The following is a 20,010-nucleotide window of genomic DNA, read 5'->3' as shown; positions in this document are numbered from 1 at the left end:
TCCTTACTGGTCCACCTCCAATTTAAAAGATTTATTTTGTTTTTATTAGAAAGTCAGATATACAGAGAGGAGGAGAGACGGAGAGAAAGCTCCTCTGTCCGCTGATTCACTCACCACGTGGCCGCAAAGACCGGAGCTGTGCCAATCCAAAGCTGGGAGCCAGGAACTTCTGGGTCTCCCACGCAGGTGCAGGATCCCAAGGCCTTGGGCTGTCCTCCACTATTTTCCTGGGTCACAAGCAGGGATCTGGATGAGAAGTGGTACTGCCAGGATTAGGACTGGAACCCATATGAGATCCAGGCATATGCAAGGCAAGGACTTTAGCCACTAGGCTTACGCTCCAGGCCTGTGTTTTACTTTTTTTAACAAATTATTGTGTGCTTTGAAGCTAGGAGCCATCAGAAATGTAGAAAGGTATGTGTTTTTTCTAGGTATATGTCTCTTTCCCTGCCTATTAAATGGATAACTCAGCCTTACCCTCTCTATCTAAACATTAGAGAGAAAATGTAATTACCGCTTTAAGTTCACCAGATGTTTTTCTAGCTTTTGTATTAAATTTGTTTATATGTTTGCAGGAGTTGAATGAAAACCAGAGTACTCCCAAAAAAGAAAAGCAAGAGTGGCTTTCCAAACAGAAGGAGAATATACAGCATTTCCAAGCAGAAGAAGAAGCTAACCTTCTTCGACGTCAGCGGCAATATCTAGAGCTGGAATGCCGTCGCTTCAAAAGAAGAATGTTACTTGGGCGTCATAACTTAGAGCAAGACCTTGTCAGGGAGGTATGTTTGAATGACTTGAAATTTTAAATGTTTCATCAATGTAATTTTTTTAAAAACTTTGAATTTTATGGTACAGCTGCATAGGGTCTAGAATTTCTCTATCCCCTCCCCAAATTCCTTCCTTCTGGCTAATTTTTCCCCATATTATTACAGTAATGTAGTCCTACATAAGCAGTCCTAAGTCCTTCATTCTGTTACTTAAGTATGTCCTGACATTGCTGGTACAGACAGTCCAGCATCCTATTATCAAGATATATCCAACAGTTTCATTGGCAGTCCTTTTCTTTGATTTGGAAGTAGAGATACATACTTTGGGTTTGGCGCCATGGCCTAGAGGCTAAAAGTCCTCACCTTGAACACGCCGGGATCCCATATGCACGCCGGTTCTAATCCTGGCAGCCCCACTTCCCACCCAGCTCCCTGCTTGTGTCCCGGGAAAGCAGTCAAGGACAGCCCAAAGCCTTGGGATCCTGCAGCCACGTGGGAGACCTGGGGGAATTTCCTAGTTTCAAATAAATCTTTAAAAAAAAGAGAGAGAGAGAGATATACTTCATTGTATTTTCATATCTGGATATGGTAGTCTCTATTACTCCATCACTATATATTCCCTTAAATGAAAAGCCATGAAACAAAGTCAGCAGCAGGAATGAAGTTAAAAGAAAAATTTTACAGCACCATGAATTTAAGTAACATGCTACTGAATAGCCAATGTGTCAATGAAGAAATGATAAAACACAAAAGCTTTTGGGTGAAATGATGCCACAGTGAAGAATTTGATAAGAGAAAGCAACTATTTCTAAAAAATGAAAATAAAAGCAAAAATATCAAAACACATGGGTTGCAGCAAAAATCATATGGAAAGCATTTTTAATTTTAGAATTTTCATGAAGGCTGCTTTATATCAGAGAGAACATATGGTATTTGTCCTTTTGGGATTGACTTACTTCACTGAGTATACTGGTTTCTAGTTGGGACCATCTAGTTGCCAATCATATTATAAAGTCTTTTTAATGGCTGAGTTATCAATGTAGTCTTTGTTGAAAATATGCCAGTCATGTTATAGTCTATCTTATTTTTATTCCAATGTCGCCTCCTCAGAAATTCCTTTCCTGACTTCCAGATGCTTTTGCTTTCAAATATTCTTTGGGCTTTCTCAAATACAATTACAGATATAATTTTGTCACAATATAATGGAAGTTGTATAAGGTTGGAGACAATGAGGTTTTTTTATATCCCTACTCTCTGACTTGTCATATATTCAGTAAATATTTACCAAATATCTATGAGTGGAAAAAAATAATTTTTAATATAACAAAGTCAATTGGGCAAACTTTGCTTCATTGAACTGCAGTTTGTTCCATGAGACAGGTGTTGCCATTTGACATATTTTTATAACTATATTGTGTAATTAAGCAAATGTAGAAATTGTCATACCAGTGAATGTAATTTTCTTTATAATCTGGATACGTTTGAGCATAGATAATTTTATTATCAACTTGAGGTTAAAATAAGTTTGCAATATGGCATAATTATGGAAATTATTAGTAAAAAAAATTCAGATTGGAATTTTTTTTTAATTTGTTGAATTTTATTGCAAAGTCAGATTTACAGAGAGAGAGCCAGGAGCCAGGTACTTCCTCCAGGTCTCCCACGCGGGTGCAGGATCCCAAGGCTTTGGGCTGTCGTCAGCTGCTTTCCCAGGCCACAAGCAGGGAGCTGGATGGGAAGCGGGCCCAGAGCGATTAGAACTGGCATGTATATGGGATTCTGGCATGTTCAAGGCAAGGACTTTAGTCGCTAGGCCACTGCACCGGGGCCCAGATTGGAATTTGTATCAATTAGAAACATCAGTTTGATAATATCCAGATAACATGCCATGTTAATGGCATGGGTTAATTTATACTGTTGCAAAGAATATAAATTGATATTCCACATTGGGAGTGTGAATTAGCAGCAGCTTTTATAATGTAATATGCTGTTATGCTTTTAACACCAAATCCATTTTTTGACTCCTGTACTGCAGAAATAACATGTTCATATGATTTCATCCAAATAACATGAGTGTGGATAGATATGTATTTATGTAATGTGGGTATGTATTTATTTTCCTTGTATAAGTAAATAATGGATGGCAGGGAAAGGAAGGAGGTGAAGTAGAAAAACCTCTGGCAGGGGCCCAGTGCAATAGCCTAGCAGCTAAAGTCCTCGCGTTGCATGCCCCGAGATCCCATATGGGCGCTGGTTCTAATTCCAGCAGCTCCGCTTCCCATCCAGCTCCCTGCTTATAGCCTGGGAAAGCAGTCGAGAATGGCCCAAAGCCTTGGGACCCTGCACCCGAGTGGGAGACCTGGAAGAAGCTCCGGGCTTCATATTGGCTCAGCTCCAACTGTTGCGGTCACTTGGTCTCTCCTCCTCTCGGTATATCTGACTGTCCAATAAAAATAAATCTTAAAAAATCTCTGGCAGAACTACTCCAAGAGAATAATGAAGGGAAGGGGCTTCTAAAAACAAACCGTAGAAGATGCTGCTGTTGGTAAATATTTCAGATCTGAAGGCCACCCTGTAAAAAATAATGCTAGTACGGTCCGGTGCAATGATTCAGTTGGCTAAGTCTTCACCTTGAAAGCACTCAGATCCCATATGTCCTCCAGTTTGTGTCCCGGCTGCTCCACTTCTCATCCAGCTCTCTGCTTGTGACCTGGGAAAGCAATAAAGGATGGCCCAAAGCCTTGGGACCCTACACTTACTTGGGAGACATGGAAGATGCTCCTGGCTTCAGATTGGCTCATTGAGTGCCCATATGAAGTACTAGTACTTGCAACTAGAGGATTAGCTTAATGAGCCATGATATCTGCCTTTAATATATACTATTGAATCAAGGAATTAATTACATATGTCTTCTCATTATTCTGTTACCTAGGATTTTTTTTGTTTCTAGCATTATATAGCAATTAATTATATCCTTGTTTTTTGTGATATGGTTTAGGAGTTAAATAAAAGACAGACTCAGAAGGACTTAGAGCATGCCATGCTTCTGCGACAACATGAATCAATGCAAGAACTGGAGTTTCGCCACCTCAATACAATTCAGAAGATGCGCTGTGAGTTGATCAGATTGCAACATCAGACTGAGCTCACTAACCAGCTGGAATATAATAAACGAAGGGAAAGAGAACTAAGGCGGAAACATGTCATGGAGGTTCGACAACAGCCTAAGAGTTTGAAGGTATGTTTTGCCTGAGGTGCTTGTTTACTTGTTTTAGCTTAAAGGGCAAAGAGAATGAGCAACAGTTTGTTTTGTTTTGTTTTGTCTGGTCTGGTAATTCACTTCCCCAAAAAGCCACAATAGAAAGAGTTAGACCAGATCAAAGCCAGGAGCCTAGAATTCCATCTCGGTATCCCAAGGGGTGACAGGGTCTAACCACTTGCACCTTCACTGCTGCCTATCTGAACATGCATTAGCAGGAAGCTGGAATTGGAAGCAGAGCTAAGACTTGAATTCAGGCACTTGATAAGAGATATTTGGCACCATTGTGCCAAATCCCACACCAATCTTAAGCTTCTTTACAGGGGGGAAAACAATCAAAAGACATTCATGCTAGCAGGAAATGTCTAGGATATATGTCTAATTATGAAAAATTTGAGAGACTGTTTTATTTGGTTGGTTCTAAGGTGGAATACTTGTCATTGCAATTTTGCTTATGTATTTTTCATCATCATGCAATGAAATAGCAAAAATTTAACTACAAGGAGTGCTGTTAAATGATCATAATTTTTATTTTTGAGTTTCCATTGTCCAGTGTTAATAATATAATTTATGAGTCAACATTGCTAATTTGACGGTTTCTCCCTGTATTTCGGGTAATCCAATTTTAAAACTTAATTTGTTCTAAATATGATTTGTACCTTATATAAAAGTGCATCACCAATAAAAGAATTCCCTTTTCCCTTCAACTACCTGATCTGTTCCCCTTCACAGAAGTCAGCCAGTGTTAAAAAATCTAAGAAATCTGTAATGTAAATATTTGAAGTGAAATCACATGAGTATTAATAAGCAAAAACAAAAATACTGAATATATATATATATAGGCTGTCATTAGTGACAGGACCTCATTGATCCATACATGTCTATACATTTTATTCCTCTTTAATTCAATAAGGTCCACATCCCACAATATTAATTAAACCCCTCTCTGTCCCTGCCAATCCTTTTCAAATTGATATTCAAACTATAAAATTGCTCTTTTTTAAGCCCAGTGGGATGACTCAATGGCTAAATCCTTACATTACAAGTGTTGGGATCCCACATGGCCACCAGTTTGTGTACTAGCTGTTCCACTTGTGTAGGAAATCGGGAAGAAGCTCCTGGCTCCTGGTTTCAGATTGGCTCAGCTCTGGGCACTGCATCCATTTGGCGAGTGAACCAGCTGGTGGAAGATATTTCTGTTTCTCAGTTCTCTATAAAATCTGTTCTGCCTTTTCATTAAAAAAATATATATATTCCTTTTAAAAATGCTCTTTGTTTTTTTCTGGAAAGCTATGTGGGAGTAAAGAGCAATTCATATGTGTATTATATATATGTGACCAAACCTGTAAGATACAGTACATGTGATGTTATTGTTTTGCCAGGACACCAATCCCTACAAAGCTTTAAATTGGGGAAGAAGCTTTCAATTTATATACTTAAATGTTTTGATTAATGTTTGGCATGGGGCTTGCTTTTTCTGTGGAATGAATTGTGTAAGACTGCCTTCAGCTGCCATCCACTTGGAGCTTTGTCCATGTTAAATAAGTGGAAATAATTGTAGCTTATTTACATCTTGCTTTCACTTAAGTCAGACGTTGAGAGGTATAGTTTATTATTGGCAAAAGTGTTCATCTTATTAAATAATTTCTCGTAAGTTTCTTTGTCATTGGGCAGTAATAGGAAATCATTACAGTTTTCTTGGCATACGTGAAAACAGTCATTGGCTGGCATTGTGTAGCAGTGTCCTGCCAGTGCTGCACCTGGTATTGGAATGCCTGTTCAGATCCCAGTAGCTCCATGTCCAGTCTAGCTCACTGCTAGCATACCTGGGAAGGCAGTGGAAGATGGCCTGAGTGCTTAGACCCAAATGGAGTTGCCAGTTGCTAGCTTCAGCCAGGCCCAAAACTGATCAGCTTGGCCATTTCGGAGTGAGTCAGCAGGTAGAAGATTTGCCTTCTCGCCTCTTAACTTTGCCTTTTAAATAATTTTTTTAAACAAGTACTGACATTTAATTTTTTTTATTGTTAATAACATTGTATTATGTGAAATGACATTTGAATTTACAAGCAGGGAACTGGATGGGAACTGGGGCTGCCAGGATTAGTACTGGCACCCATATGGGATCCTGGTACGGTCAAGGCAAGGACTTCAGCTGCTAGGCTACCGAACTGGGCCTTGATTATTTTAAAAGAAAAATTGTCAGTATTTCAGATAAAAAGCAAAGGTGCTTGCTTTTTCTTTTTCTTCCTTAAGATATATTTGTTTACTTGAAAGACAGTAAAGAGTAGAGATCTTCTTTTCTGCTAGTTCATTCCCCAAATCGTACCATGAGCCATCTGGAGCTCAGCCATCCTTTAGCCAGGAGCTAGGAACTCCATCCTGGTCTTCCTCAAGGGTGGTAGGCCCAAGCTTTTGAGCCATCCTCCACTTCCTTCACAGACACATTAGAGAGAGATCGAGGATATAAGCAAATCCAGCTTTCTGTCTATGGCCTGGGAACGCAGTAGAGGATGGACCACATATTTGGAACCCTGCACCCGAAAAGGAGACCCAGAAGAAGGTCCTAGCTCCCAGCTTCGGGTCTGGTCAGTTCTGTTCATTGCAGCCATTTGAGAAGTGGACCAGCAGATGGGAGATCTTTCTGTCTCTCCTTCTGTCTGTAAATCTGCCTTGCAAATAAAATCTGTAAAGAAGTCTTGTGATACATTTTTTTTTCTATGACGTGTATGGATATTAAACTCATATCTCTTTTCCCTAGTCTAAAGAACTCCAAATAAAAAAGCAGTTTCAGGATACCTGCAAAATCCAAACCAGACAGTACAAAGCGTTAAGAAATCATCTGCTGGAGACTACACCAAAGAGTGAGCACAAAGCTGTTCTAAAGAGGCTCAAGGAGGAGCAGACCCGGAAGTTAGCCATCTTGGCTGAGCAGTATGATCACAGCATTAATGAAATGCTGTCTACACAAGCTGTGAGTTTGCTTTATTCAAACGGAACAAACTTAATGTCCTTTTACTTCAATCACCTGAATGAAATCCAAGTAAAATGTTTAGTTGTAAGTGCCATCTCTGTTACAGCTTTGGATGTAGTGGTTCAGTGTTCCTTCTCTCAGCATTGCCTGGAATTGTCATGCAACATGCAGAGTTCTTACTACTGTATTCACATAGGAGGTTCTGAATTGACTCTCTGCTAATACAGATCTTAATTTTTTTTTAAGACTGGAGCAACAAATTTGGTAAGCGGTAGTCAAAAATGAGTACTACAGTTGGGAACTCAAGTGATTTTGTTTAAATACAATTATGGGGCCCAGCACTATAGTATAATGGTTAAAGTTCTCACCTTGCACGAGCCAGGATCCCATGTAGGCGCCAGTTCTAATCCAGTGGCCCCACTTCTCATCCAGCTCCCTGCTTGTGGCCTGGAAAAGCAGTTGAGGATGGCCCAAAGCCTTGGGACCCTGCACCTACATGGGAGACCTGCAAGGGCTCCTGGCTCCTGGCTTTGAATCAGCTCAGCTCCAGCTGTTGCGGCCGCTTGAGAAGTGAACCATCGGACAGAGGATCTTCCTCTCTGTCTCTCCTTCTCTCTGTATATTCGCTTTTTCAATAAAAATAAATAAATCATAAAGTAAATGCAAATATGAAATATTTTGTATATACAAGTTGTATAAACTTTTTTTTTAAACAACAAAAAAATAAATACTTCAGGCATTGCAGGCCAGGCGGCAAAAAAAAAAAAAAAAAGAAAGAAAGAAAGGGCTGCACAGATTTGGTCTCTAAACTTGAGTTTTGTTGTTGCTGTTCTATAGTTATTTCTACTAGGAAAGAAAGGAGATATTTAGAGTTCTGTGTTACCTAACCATAATCTAGGATTTCCTTAGGAAAAGTGTGGTTATTCATGTTTGCTCCAAAGCATGTTAGCTTTGTCTTCATAATGCTATCATTGAATTTGTATCCTCTACTGTCACTGGTCCCTGTTTCTATTGTTCCTGAATAGAGAACTCACAGTGGAATATCTTTTTCTTTGTCTCTCAGCTACGTTTGGACGAAGCACAGGAAGCAGAGTGCCAGGTTTTGAAGATGCAGCTGCAGCAGGAACTGGAGCTGTTGAATGCATATCAGAGCAAAATCAAGATGCAAGCTGAGGCACAACATGATCGAGAACTTCGGGAGCTTGAACAGAGGGTCTCCCTCCGCAGGGCACTCTTAGAACAAAAGGTATACATAAGAGAAGGAAGATCATTGTTCTAATAGTTGCTGCCATTAAAACAATTTATAATCTGTTTTATATGGACGGGTTACATTAGATTACTGTTTACTGTGTTTCATTAATATCAGTTTGGTAGAGAGTTTTTTATCCCCCTCTTAAAATTATTGGCTCGTTATGAGCCTTACAATTATTGAGTTCTAAAAATGAAGGGGATATAAATAAGTAGCAATTGTTAAAGACACAATGTGATTATGTGAATTGTGAAAGTAGCAGATCTGATTCTGTGTTCTTCACTTTTTTGTTTACCTAACTCTGTGTAAGGAGTTTGAAGAAAGATTTGAAAGTGAAGAAAAAGAATTGCAGCAATACCTGGGAGAGGCAGGGACAAAAGATCAGGAATATCTGAAGCTGTACAGATAGGTGGAAGATTACTGAGGCACACAGGGTAGAACTGGTGCCAAACAGATGAAAAGTCAGGCTGAAATAATTGTTACTTCTACAAGCATTTTTACTTCTTTGTCAGACATATTAGAGAATAGAACTGAAAACCACAAATTCATTTCCATTCTTCAGAATGCTGAAGCAAGAAAAAGAAATAGAGAATTTGTATGGCACACTTGAATCTGAGTTGGGGAAAGAGTGAAGGAAAAGATATTACAAGGCTATAGGCCTATAGATTTTCCTCTGTTTCCATAGCTTTTGCAATAAAAATAGAAGATATTATCAAATTTCAAAGTGTGTTTTTTTAAAAAAAAAAAAATCCATATAGAGTCTGACACAGTGACTCAAACAGGCTGGTCAGCCTATGGCTCCTGCCACATCCTGGATGGGTACTGGTTCAAGTCCCAGCTGCTCCTCTTCAGATCCAGCTCTCTACTTACAGTCTGGAAAAGCAGCAGAGGATGGCTCAAGTCCTTGGTCTTCTGCACCCTCATGGGAGATGTGTATGAGACTGTTGGCTCCCGGCTCCAAATCAGCTCGGCTCTGGCTGTTGGAACCGTTTGAGAAGTGAACCAACAGATGAAAGATCTCGCTCCCCTTCTTTCTCTGTAACTCTGTATTTCAAGTAATTAATAAATCTTTAAAAAAAGAAAAGATTGGCAGAGTTATAGAGACTCAGAAATTGTCCATCTGCTGGTTCACTCCCCAAATGACCGCAACAGTCATAACTGAGCTAAGCCAAAGCTGGGAGCCAGGAGGTTCCTAAATATCTTCCATATGGAGCCTGAGACCCAAGGATTTGGACCATCTTCCATGTCCACTGCCTTCCTAGGCCATAGCAGAAATGGAGTAGCCAGACATGAACAGGAGCCCTTTAATACTTTTTTCTTTCTGTCTTTAATACTTTCTCATTTGCCTGTAAAAAGCTATGTTAAGTGTATTTCTCATTTAAGATGGCAAGTATGGAAATATTTACATTTTAGGAAATATGTGTATTTTGTCCCTAGATTTTCTGAGTTGTTTGATTCCAACTTTTGTATTTAAAATTCAATCTGAAGTCTTTCTTTTGCGTCCATATCACCACTGGAATAAGAATTTACATTAATATTTCAGGAGTAGTACTGAGAGAGAAATATTGGTATCATTAGGAGCCAGCATTGTGTCACAGCACGTTAAGCAACTGCGTCTGATGCTGACCACCCATTATGAGTTCAGGTTTGAGCCCTGGCTGCTCTGCTTACCATCCAACTCTTTGCTGATGAAACCTTAGGCCCCTGTTACTAATGTGGGAGACCAGAATGGAGTTGCAGGCTCCTGGCTTCAGCCTTACCCAGCCCTGGACATTTTGTGACCATTTGAAGAGTGAATCAGCACATGGAATCTCTCTGTCACCCTTTTTCTCTGTAACTGCCCTTCGAACAAATGATGTAAATGTGTGTGTGTGTGTGTGTGTGTGTGTGTGTGTGTGTGTGTGTGTGTAAGTGAAGGATGATTATTATTTTAGCTCCATCTAGTGGTTCAGAGTTAAATAGTGCTAATTAGCATACTTGCTCTTGATGTATGAACCAAAGCCTACATATTTCATAAAGCCTGGTAAAGTATAGAAGTGAAGCCAATTCCCACTGTGAAGTTGCACTGCTAGCCTTCTTGAAAAGCAATCAGAAGAGAAATATATTGAACAATAAAAGTGTTAATTATTGTGGCTAGGATGATGGTATAACAAGTTAATCCTCCACCTGTAGTGCCAGCATCCCACATGGGCACCATTTCGTGTCTTGGGTTCTCCACTTCCCATCCATCTCTCTTTTTATATAAATCTGGGAAAGCAGCAAAGGATGGTCCAGATCCTTGGGTCCCTGGTCCCATGTGGGAGACCCAGAAGAAGTTCCTGGCTGCTGTTGTATCCATTTTGGGAGTGAACCACCAGATGGAAGATCTCTGTCTCTCCTCTGTAACTTTTCCTTTTAACTAAAAATAAGTAAATCTTTAAAAAAGAAAGATCAATAATGTATGATTCCTACCGTGTATCACTTTTGATTTTAAATGTATATCCATACAATAGCCACTTTAAAGCTGAATAATTGTTACTTCCTCAGTTTATAACTTCTAAAAAGTAATTGTGCTTTCTTTTTCCTTGTCACACCTAATCCCCAACAGATTGAAGAAGAAATGTTGGCTTTGCAGAATGAACGCACAGAAAGAATACGAAGCTTGTTAGAACGTCAAGCCAGAGAAATTGAAGCTTTTGACTCTGAAAGCATGAGACTAGGTTTTAGTAACATGGTTCTCTCTAATCTCTCTCCTGAGGCATTCAGCCACAGCTACCCTGGAGCTTCTAGTTGGTCTCATAATCCTACTGGGGGTCCAGGACCTCATTGGGGTCATCCCATGGGTGGCCCACCACAAGCTTGGGGGCATCCAATGCAAGGTGGACCCCAGCCATGGGGTCACCCCTCGGGGCCAATTCAAGGGGTACCTCGAGGTAGCAGTATGGGAGTCCGCAATAGCCCCCAGGCTCTGAGGCGGACAGCTTCTGGGGGACGGACAGAGCAGGGCATGAGCAGAAGCACGAGTGTCACTTCACAAATATCCAATGGGTCACATATGTCTTATACATAACTTAATAATTGAGTGGCAATTCCGCTGGAGCTGTCTGCCAAAAGAAACTGCCTACAGACATCGTCACAGCAGCCTCCTCACTTGGGTACTGCAGTGAGGAGCTGAGTGCATATGGTATATTTTATTCATTTTTGTAAAACATTCTGTTTTTGTGTTTACTAATTGGGATGTCATAGTATTTGGCTGCCGGTTTTTGTTTTGGTTTTTAAGCTTTTGGGGAAATTTTGGAAGGGGGAATTAATATTAAATATGTAAGTGTGTGTGTGAGTATGTTTACACACACACACATACACACGTCTCATGCATGTGGTAAAAAGAAATTGGCTACATAGGGGTTATTTTCTGAATACTGCAAAAAGTGAACTATGGCAAAAGGAAATTTATGATAATATCTTAAAGCCTTTCTATTTATCCCAAGTTCTTATGAGCCACTCAACAGCAGGCAGCAGTTGCTGAATAATTTATTATGGAACACCTCTGCATCCCCTCACCAGTGTAATTTCTTTGTTAAATTGACTTGACTTCTCAGCCTCATTTGGAGTTAAAAAAGAAAAAGAAAAGAAATCCATGAACACTAAAGGATTGCACTGACTTTTTCAGATGGTGGAAACAACTTAGTTCCTTTTTGAATGCTTTATAGATGTGTCAGTGGTTTTTGACCATTCAGTTGTTCCTTTTTTTGTGTTACAGTAAGATGTGAGTGATTAAGGAGATCACAAGTTGCATGAAAAGTATGTTAGCAAACCAGTGAACTTTCAAGGGGAAAGACCAGAAAGGTGGTAAGAGGGGTTTTGGAAACTTCATATGTGGAAATGTCTGATGTCTGAGTGACAATATGAAACCTAATATCCTGACATTTTGTTGCTTATACTGTGATGTGTCATCCTAGCTAAGCTCTATAACCCCCAAGACCCCAGACAGAACTTTTGCTTTGTAAGAAACAAAGACACACAGCCAATATAAATCAAATGCCAGAGGCATTTGAATGATGCCATATTTGCAGACTGCCATGTATTGAAATTTTCATCACACTACTTCAATGTAATTTGTTTATCCCTTTTGGCTTATGGGATTTCCTGTTTACAAGTAGAATAGCCAATTATTTAAATGTTTAGTTGCCATAGTGAACCAGGAGTCACTGAGCCAATGACTTTACCAGCTGCTGACTAATCTTCATCACCACTGTAGATTTTTGCTGCATGTGCAGGTCCTCTTTTTTGTTTGTTGGTTTTTTTGTTGTTTCTTTTTCTTCTTCTTCTTCTTTTTGCTATTTTTGTTGCTGCAGTACTTTACAAACTTCTAGTTCATCGAGACTTAGTGACCATTTGGCACCATATTAACATCATACAAGAGGAAACACCACTTCCAAAAAGTCTCAAGCCTAAGTGTTAAAGTACTACTGAAAAGGAACTAGGAAGTTTGGCAAATCAAAAAGAGGCAGGGTGATGGTGGTTATCGGGATCAGGGAATCTCTTGACAAAAACTAGCATTACTTTGAGTGGGAAGGCAGCATATTTTGTTTAGTTTTGTTTTGTTTTGCAATGAAGGATCAACCCAATGTTGAAAGCCAGTGTTATTTGGTATTCCATTACTTGTATGGAAATAGAATTGGAGGTGGGTGGGTGGCGTGCTGTGAATATGACTTGAAGAAAAGGATATCCTTTCCAGTGACATATCAGAATTTCTTGTATGTTGTTTTTCTATTCCCTGCCCAATTGTCTTGAAGAGTCCTTGCTGCTATCTCTGGATCCTGTTTTTTTATAGTCAGAGAGCTCCAAGGTTCCTCTCAATGATATTATTTACTTAGACCAGACTAATGACCAAATAATAATCTATCATTCTTAAAGTCTTGGTTTTTCTTAAACAAACTGTTTCCCAGGGATGTCAGTCTACTCTATGAATTCTCCCCTTTAAGTTTCTGGCATTTGATTTGAAGGTAACTGGAAGAAATATTAATATTTTAATGTAAATATTTTGAAAGCCAAGATTACAGTGGAATTCACACAGTTTTAGAATGTTTCCAGTAACTTCCAAATGTCTTATCTTGATGGTCATCATTCAGGTTGCCACTCTTGAAGTGTACTTGAGTTAGTGAAAGAAATGGGATTTTAGTTTTTTCCCTGTCTGCCTTGCATTCAAAAACAAGTTAATATACAGTATTTGAAACAAATTGAGTAATCTACCTATTAGGAACAAAATATGAGAGAGCTTCACAATTTAATAAAATCGTAAAATGTCCACAAGTATGATGGAATTTGATACCTTTAAAATAATTCCTCATATATTTTGTCCCTCTGTACTAAATTAATAAAAGAGAAGCAGATCAGTGTTACATGCAGAACTCTTAAATCCTAAATATTACCAATAATAAATTTTAAAATCCAGTTGTGAACTTAAGTTAGTCAAATTGAATTACCGAGCTCATTCAGAATAGTATGTATTTATATAAAAATGTGATTGAATCTTTGACTCTGGATCTGTCCAGGACAGTTTTGTATCTAATTGTGTGGCAACCAGTTTTTACATAGGTCATGACTTAATATAGATTTATACTATTAAATTTTAATTAAAATATGTAGTGTTTGCATAAAATGATTTAAATTAATTGGTTTGCGTGTGTTTGTAAGCTCTAACTTTTTAAGGACTCTCATATGCTAAAGATCATCACAGAGTAATGCTCATAGCAGGAAATTGGAAAGGTTTGAGATTCCCTCAAGAAAGAGTGACCATTTTGTTAAGTATGCAAATGTCAATGTTTGATCAAATAACACTACCTCCTCCTCAGTGTTGGTTTTCACTCATTATATGTATGGTTAAGAAAACTAAAAATATGGGAAATATGTTTAGCATAAGTTATAAATGCTATATCTGGTATCCAGAGCCTGGCAGTAAAAATTTCTTAATGTTTCCCCCTCTTCCCTCCCCTCCCCATTTTTTTAAGTTAGCATTTTAAAAATGCAAATCCTGTCTTGAAATAAATTATCTCTAATTGGATTCTCTTCCCTTTGAATGTGTTTTTCCTTTTTATTTGAAATCAGTTCTGATTCCAAATTATAATTATATTGCCATTACATCCATCATGTTAGCTGAAAGCTGTGTTTTCCTTATTTTTATTCAGAATTTCCATTTCTGTACCTAGAGATGAATAGTCCTCTGTTTGAATCAGCACCCGCGGAGGTAATATGCTTAGTATTCTCGGTCGAAGATTTATTGATGAATTGTAGTGTTTCACATAGTCATTAATTTTGGCTGCCTCGACATCAGGTAGATACCACTCAATCCACTGAAGCTGTCTGGATATTCCCTTCCACTCCACCAGTTTTCCCTTATCCTCTTTTGAAAAACTGAAAACTTTAGGAGCATATTTTTCAGAACATAAGGCAGACTTTTGTTACTTTCTGCTTCTGTAAGTACTAAATGTCTAGCATTTTAAACTTTTAGAAAATACATTGTGTTGGACACTGGAATAATACTATTTATTTTCACCTGTGAAAAACAACTTCATTATACTTGAAACACCTCCTTTGCATTTCTCCATTTGTGCCATTCACTAGTGGAAATAAATTGTATTATACCATGATCTACTGGCTTTTTAAAACTGTTTAATATGCACATTTTTGGTATAGCTGTTATCATTTGTATGTATATATTGTATATACATATGAGTGTCTATATGTGTGTAAAGATAGATGGTGTAACTCATACTGTACATTTCTATCAGGGCACTTAAGATTCTGGTTTTGTTTGGTTTTGTTATTTCAGTCCTCAGTTAAGGCAAGAATGCCTGAGTTTCTTAGAAATGAATGTTCTGGGTTGATATTTATGAGAAGGTGGTCATTGATTACAATCTTCCCTTTTTTAATCTCCGCTTAACACTTGTGTGAGTGGAGAGAAAAGTTTAGCAAAATGTGGAACCATAATTTGCAATTAAGTAATAATTTGCTGAGGAAGGAGCTATTATTAAGTGTTGTGATTTAGTAAAAGACAAGTGATGCGGAGAGAAATGAACCATGACAAGTTCAGAACTCTGGTGGTGATTCCTCTGCACAGATGGTTTAGAAAAGAGTTGGTATTAGTGTGAGGGGCTTTCTCCTTATAGCTATCTTTCTTGCTTGCTAACAGTAAGTTCTTTCTGCACCTTCTACCCATTCTGAGCCACTACTATTAAAGCAGAGATTTGGCCCAACACAGCAGCCAGCCTTTCCTTGGAGGTTTGTATAGTCCTGTGTTTTGTCCCATGCTCACAAATGTGAAGTGTTTTAGTGTGTAGTGAAATCAGAAAATAATGTAGATAAGATATAGAAGTGTGAACCTCCTATATTAACGGAAGAAAAGTGTCTCATTTTTTAGATAGAGCCTTTTCTAAGGAACAGATCAAACCTTGGGCTATCATCTTTGAGCTGCTTACCAAAATACAGATTATTGTAAAGAAGCAAATTCTATTTTGTTTCTCCCATCTAACATAATTGTATCCCTAACCAGGTTGTAGCATTTCCTTTTAAAAGGTCATTACACACTCCTAGTTGTTAAGAACTGGACATTTCCCATCTTCAGATTCCTTTCAGATTGAAGTGTGTGCTCTACACTTAGCAGACTTGCCTCCTGTATGCAAGGACTACTGATTGAAGTCTGTTTTGCTGTGTCTGGTTATGTTGTCTGCACTTTGATGAAATCTACGAATAGGTCTACATTGGAAATGATTATTAGTAAACACTGTCTGGAAAAAGAAAGTGAAGCTGAGAACTCTTCCTTTAGTGTGCATTTGTATTTTCTACTGAATTCTGGTCCCTATAAAATCATATTGAGTGATTTTTTTTCCCCTCATTTTTTTATATTTAGACTTCAAAATTTCATTTTGAAATTGGAAACAGAACCTCTTTGGCCTAAGGGTAGCTTTCAGATCATAAGAAATTTTATAAATTAGTATGCACCTTATCTGCCTACTGTGGGTTTGTTAAACTTGCACTTCCACCCACCCAAAGATAGAAAAAAATCTTTAGAGAGAATAAAGGCAGAGGATTACTGGGGAGCCATTTACTATGTCAGTGTCACTGTTAGCTGTTTCCCAGCTATCCAAAATTTTTGAAGCTTCCGAGATGTGTGTGTGTATGTGTGTGTTGGAGTGTATTTGTTTTGTTTCGTTTTTAAATATGCAAAGCATTCTTCATTATATAGAAAAAAAGGGTTATATTCTCTTTGAAATGGCAGGAAGCCCACACAACATAGAAATCTGAACATATATAGGTAGTTTACCATGAAAAAGTGGAGAGAAAATGAGATGTCTTGAGTGAATGAAATAGGGTATGTTGATGCCCAAGAATTTCCCCTCACAGTACGGGTAATTCAACCTGCACAGTTTTCTTTCACTCGTAGTTTTTACTAATTATGAGTGAAATATCATGTAATTATCTGTAAATATGTAGCTAACAAATTGACCTAGTTTCTGTATTTTTTTGTTTTTGTACTAAAGTTTATAGCTCTGTAACCGCTAGAGAGGAGTTGCTGTCATTGCCAGTGTGGTCCTAGCATCTAATCCTGAAACCATCCTCGGTGACATTTTTAGAATTAATGCGTAAGTGTTGTTAAACAGGGAGAAGTAAAGCTTAATCACTGGTCAGGTTTGAAATCTTTTGAAGTGAAATAATTTTATTTAACATACTGATTACATGTCCTCAGTCATGAATGAGATAAGAAACTGCCCTTCCCCAATGGCCATGTTTACAGAAGTGTGTTTTGTCTGTGAAGTACAAGTGTTTTAATGTTGATGTACATTATGCAGGTGGTAATATTATGGTTTGGGACTGTTTGTTGGGCTCTTTCACTGAATTTTCAAATGAAATGAACTATACTTAATGCTGGCGCATAGATCCCATTTCTGGAACATTTTCCCTATTTCCACAACCACTTATGTTCCTTTTGCAATACCCCTGCATAACCTCCCTTTCTGATATGCCTATAGCCAAGGCATTAAAGACCGGTAAACATGGATGAAAGAAATACATTTCTTAAAAATCCATAAACCCTCAATGGTATGCTTCAGTACTTGTGTTACACGTTTCTATGGCAACTCTGAGGTCAGTGGTTTAGAAATGAGATACCAGTGTTAATGAAAAGTGTGCACTCTTTGCTTTTGCATGGCTTGGCTTAGTATCCAAGGTATATTAGGGCCACTTAAAAATATGATAATCAGTAATATGGAACAGGTTTCTCTCAGTGGCATATTTTCATTTTTGTGAGCCCTAAAAAACACTGCCTAGGCATGAACATTACTGTTACTATAAATTGTACATTTATGGGTAATGGGGTAGATAAAAAAGATAAAGGATATAACTGCCTGACATTTACAAATTCTGGCTGGTCTACGTAGCCATTTGGCACATATCGAAAGACCTGGGGGTATTAGAACTCGAACTTGTCTGGGTTTTTTTGGTCATAGTCAAGTATATCTAGTTTATAGAAATATTGGTTGTCCCTGGTGTATATTGCCAGACAACTTACTTTCTGTTGCAGCCCATTCCAAATATGCTCTTGTCCTTCCTTGCATTTCATAATATCTAAAGAAACCACCACTTCTTTGTAATAGCTTTTTGTAATTCTCATTCCACGTTAAATGGGAATTGTGCCTATTTAGAATGCTTCTCCAGTTAATCACAGATGTCCCAAAATCATCCAAGTCAGCGATGTAAGGTAGGAAAACATTTCAAGAAAGAAAAACATCTACTTGAGGCCAGTAATTTTTCTCACAAGGTATTTTACTCCCACTAACTTGATCCTGATGAATGAGCCTATCACGAGTTACCCAAATAAAGAGGGAAATGTGGGGTTACTATGAAGATACAAATCTGTTTCTTATTTTACATTTTCTTTCATGATCCTTTCCCTAGAACTAGGCTAGAATTTGTCAATTCTTCCAATTTCTTTCATTTTGGTTATTTTTTAGGGAAATTTTTACAAAAGCAATGGTCTGATGTAAATAACATTTTGAAGTATAGTGCACATAACTTCCCGGACTGTTCCAACCTGATGATTTGCAAATGCTTTAGAGTTTTTTAAATTAACACTTGTGTTGCTAAATCCTATTTATATATGTCTGCTAAGATTTTTAACCCACTTAAAAATTCAAACATCTAATGGATGGGTTACTATGAGTAATTTAGCTTTCAGAATCCCCGTGTTTAAGTATATGAAAAGTTGTAATGCGCATTAATGAGGTGGGAGAGACTATGAGAAATATGTATAGTGTATATTTTAAAACAGCTTTGCTTGTATTGTGAAGAATTTAAAGCAAACTTGAGATTTTTAACGTAACTATTAACACAGTTTTAACATAAGTTATCCCACTGGGTTTAAGAGCATCTTGAATGTATAATCCTTTTTGTAACCCAGGTTGGTTTCTGCTTTTACCAGTCATCCAATATTATTTATGTTTTTAGTTTTATGTACTCATTTCCCTTTGTTTTTCTCAAACCGCATGATTTTTCTTTTTGCACATGTAGAAATTTTTAAAAAGAAAAATGAATATATAGTTTCCTCTGGGTTTTCTTCACTTCTTTCCTTCTACTAATCCCTCCTGAAAGGCCATATCACTCCATTTGCATCATTGTGCAAATGCCAGGGTTGGTTTTTATTTTTATTTTTGCTATTTACCTTAAAAAATGCTTCAGTCAGTTGCTTTTTTATTTAAAAAAAAAAAGAAGAAAAAGAAAAAAAGCTGTAACCTTATCATTTCTGAGTAGACCATTGAGAAATGAATGCACACCTGTAATAGCCCAGGACCAGCTTTGGTGGCTAAAGGGAATATTTTAAGCAAAAGGTTCTTTTCTTTAAAAAGTGGTATATTTATATTATCCACAGTCTACTTTGGTTATTCCCACAAGTCGGGTACAAGTAAAATGAGGGTTATCAGCTAACTGATGCTATCATTGAGGTTCATCAATGAATTTGTACATTTCTAGTTCCCTTTGGTGAAGGGAAAAATGATGATTTTGCAAGACCTAGATTTTTTTGGCTTGGTTTCTTGCCTCCTTTTTAGGCAGCCTTCATCTTCTCATCTCCCAAAGCCCTTGATCCTGTAGGGTTTTCATAATGGACGAAGGACTTGTGGTCATTTAAAACTGGGACTGATTATTTTGGGTGAGAGATTATCATGTTGAAAGTATGATGTTCTACCACTTTACCAATGGGTGATTTTAAATATATGCAGTCCTCTCGATTCTTTTGGACCAAACAGATGCCCACAGTGGAGGCTTGGCAAGGCTTGCAATGGGGAAGAAGTCTCCCTCCCTGTCAGCGCCAGCTGGTAAAGGCGGCTGTACAGATGTGCATTTCCCTTTGGTAGAAATGGTCCACGGCACTAACTGGTAAGGCTCATTGTACAGCATATTGTCAGTGTTCTTCTGGTTCAGCATACCTGATAGTTCATATATAACCTGTATTAATTGTATAGATTGTGCATTTAAAGCTGTTACCAAGTTGTCAGAACATAAGAGCGAAAACAAGGTCATATGTAATATTTTGTTTGTAAGTATCCTTTGTATCATAGCAAAGGAAATGTTTAAAAAAAATCAACTGTAATAAAGTAATTTTAGTACACAGAGTGTCGGCTCAATTTTTAAAGATAATTTTGTTCTCCTAAAGTATAGTTTAATTCAGTGACTATTATATTACTATTTTTTAATATAACATTTGTTTTTATTGCAAAGTCAGATATACAGA

General features: G+C 37.8%; 1 protein-coding gene across 4 annotated transcripts in view; it reads left to right on the top strand.

The window, feature by feature from the left end:
• TAOK1 (TAO kinase 1) overlaps nt 1-19,891 on the top strand; it is an 88,200-nt gene extending 68,309 nt beyond the window's left edge. For 3 of the 4 annotated variants that reach the window (XM_041001277.1, XM_041001279.1, XM_041001278.1), the window contains 5 exons: nt 576-779; nt 3,766-4,005; nt 6,785-6,997; nt 8,061-8,243; nt 10,834-19,891. In XM_041001277.1, the coding sequence (XP_040857211.1) occupies nt 576-779; nt 3,766-4,005; nt 6,785-6,997; nt 8,061-8,243; nt 10,834-11,295 (1,302 nt within the window). In that variant the 3' untranslated portion in view covers nt 11,296-19,891. Of the gene's footprint in view, nt 1-575; nt 780-3,765; nt 4,006-6,784; nt 6,998-8,060; nt 8,244-9,004; nt 9,274-10,833 lie in introns of those variants that run through there. The other variant, XM_041001280.1, reaches the window with a different exon arrangement.
• The last annotated feature ends 119 nt before the right edge of the window (nt 19,892-20,010 follow it).

Source organism: Ochotona curzoniae, unplaced genomic scaffold, assembly GCF_017591425.1.
Source record: "Ochotona curzoniae isolate NIBS_2020 unplaced genomic scaffold, NIBS_Ocur_1.0 scaffold_2453, whole genome shotgun sequence".
In the NCBI taxonomy this organism is placed as follows: domain Eukaryota; kingdom Metazoa; phylum Chordata; class Mammalia; order Lagomorpha; family Ochotonidae; genus Ochotona; species Ochotona curzoniae.
The sequence above is the reverse complement of the archived record's forward strand: the minus strand, read 5'-3'. Positions and strand labels throughout refer to the sequence as shown.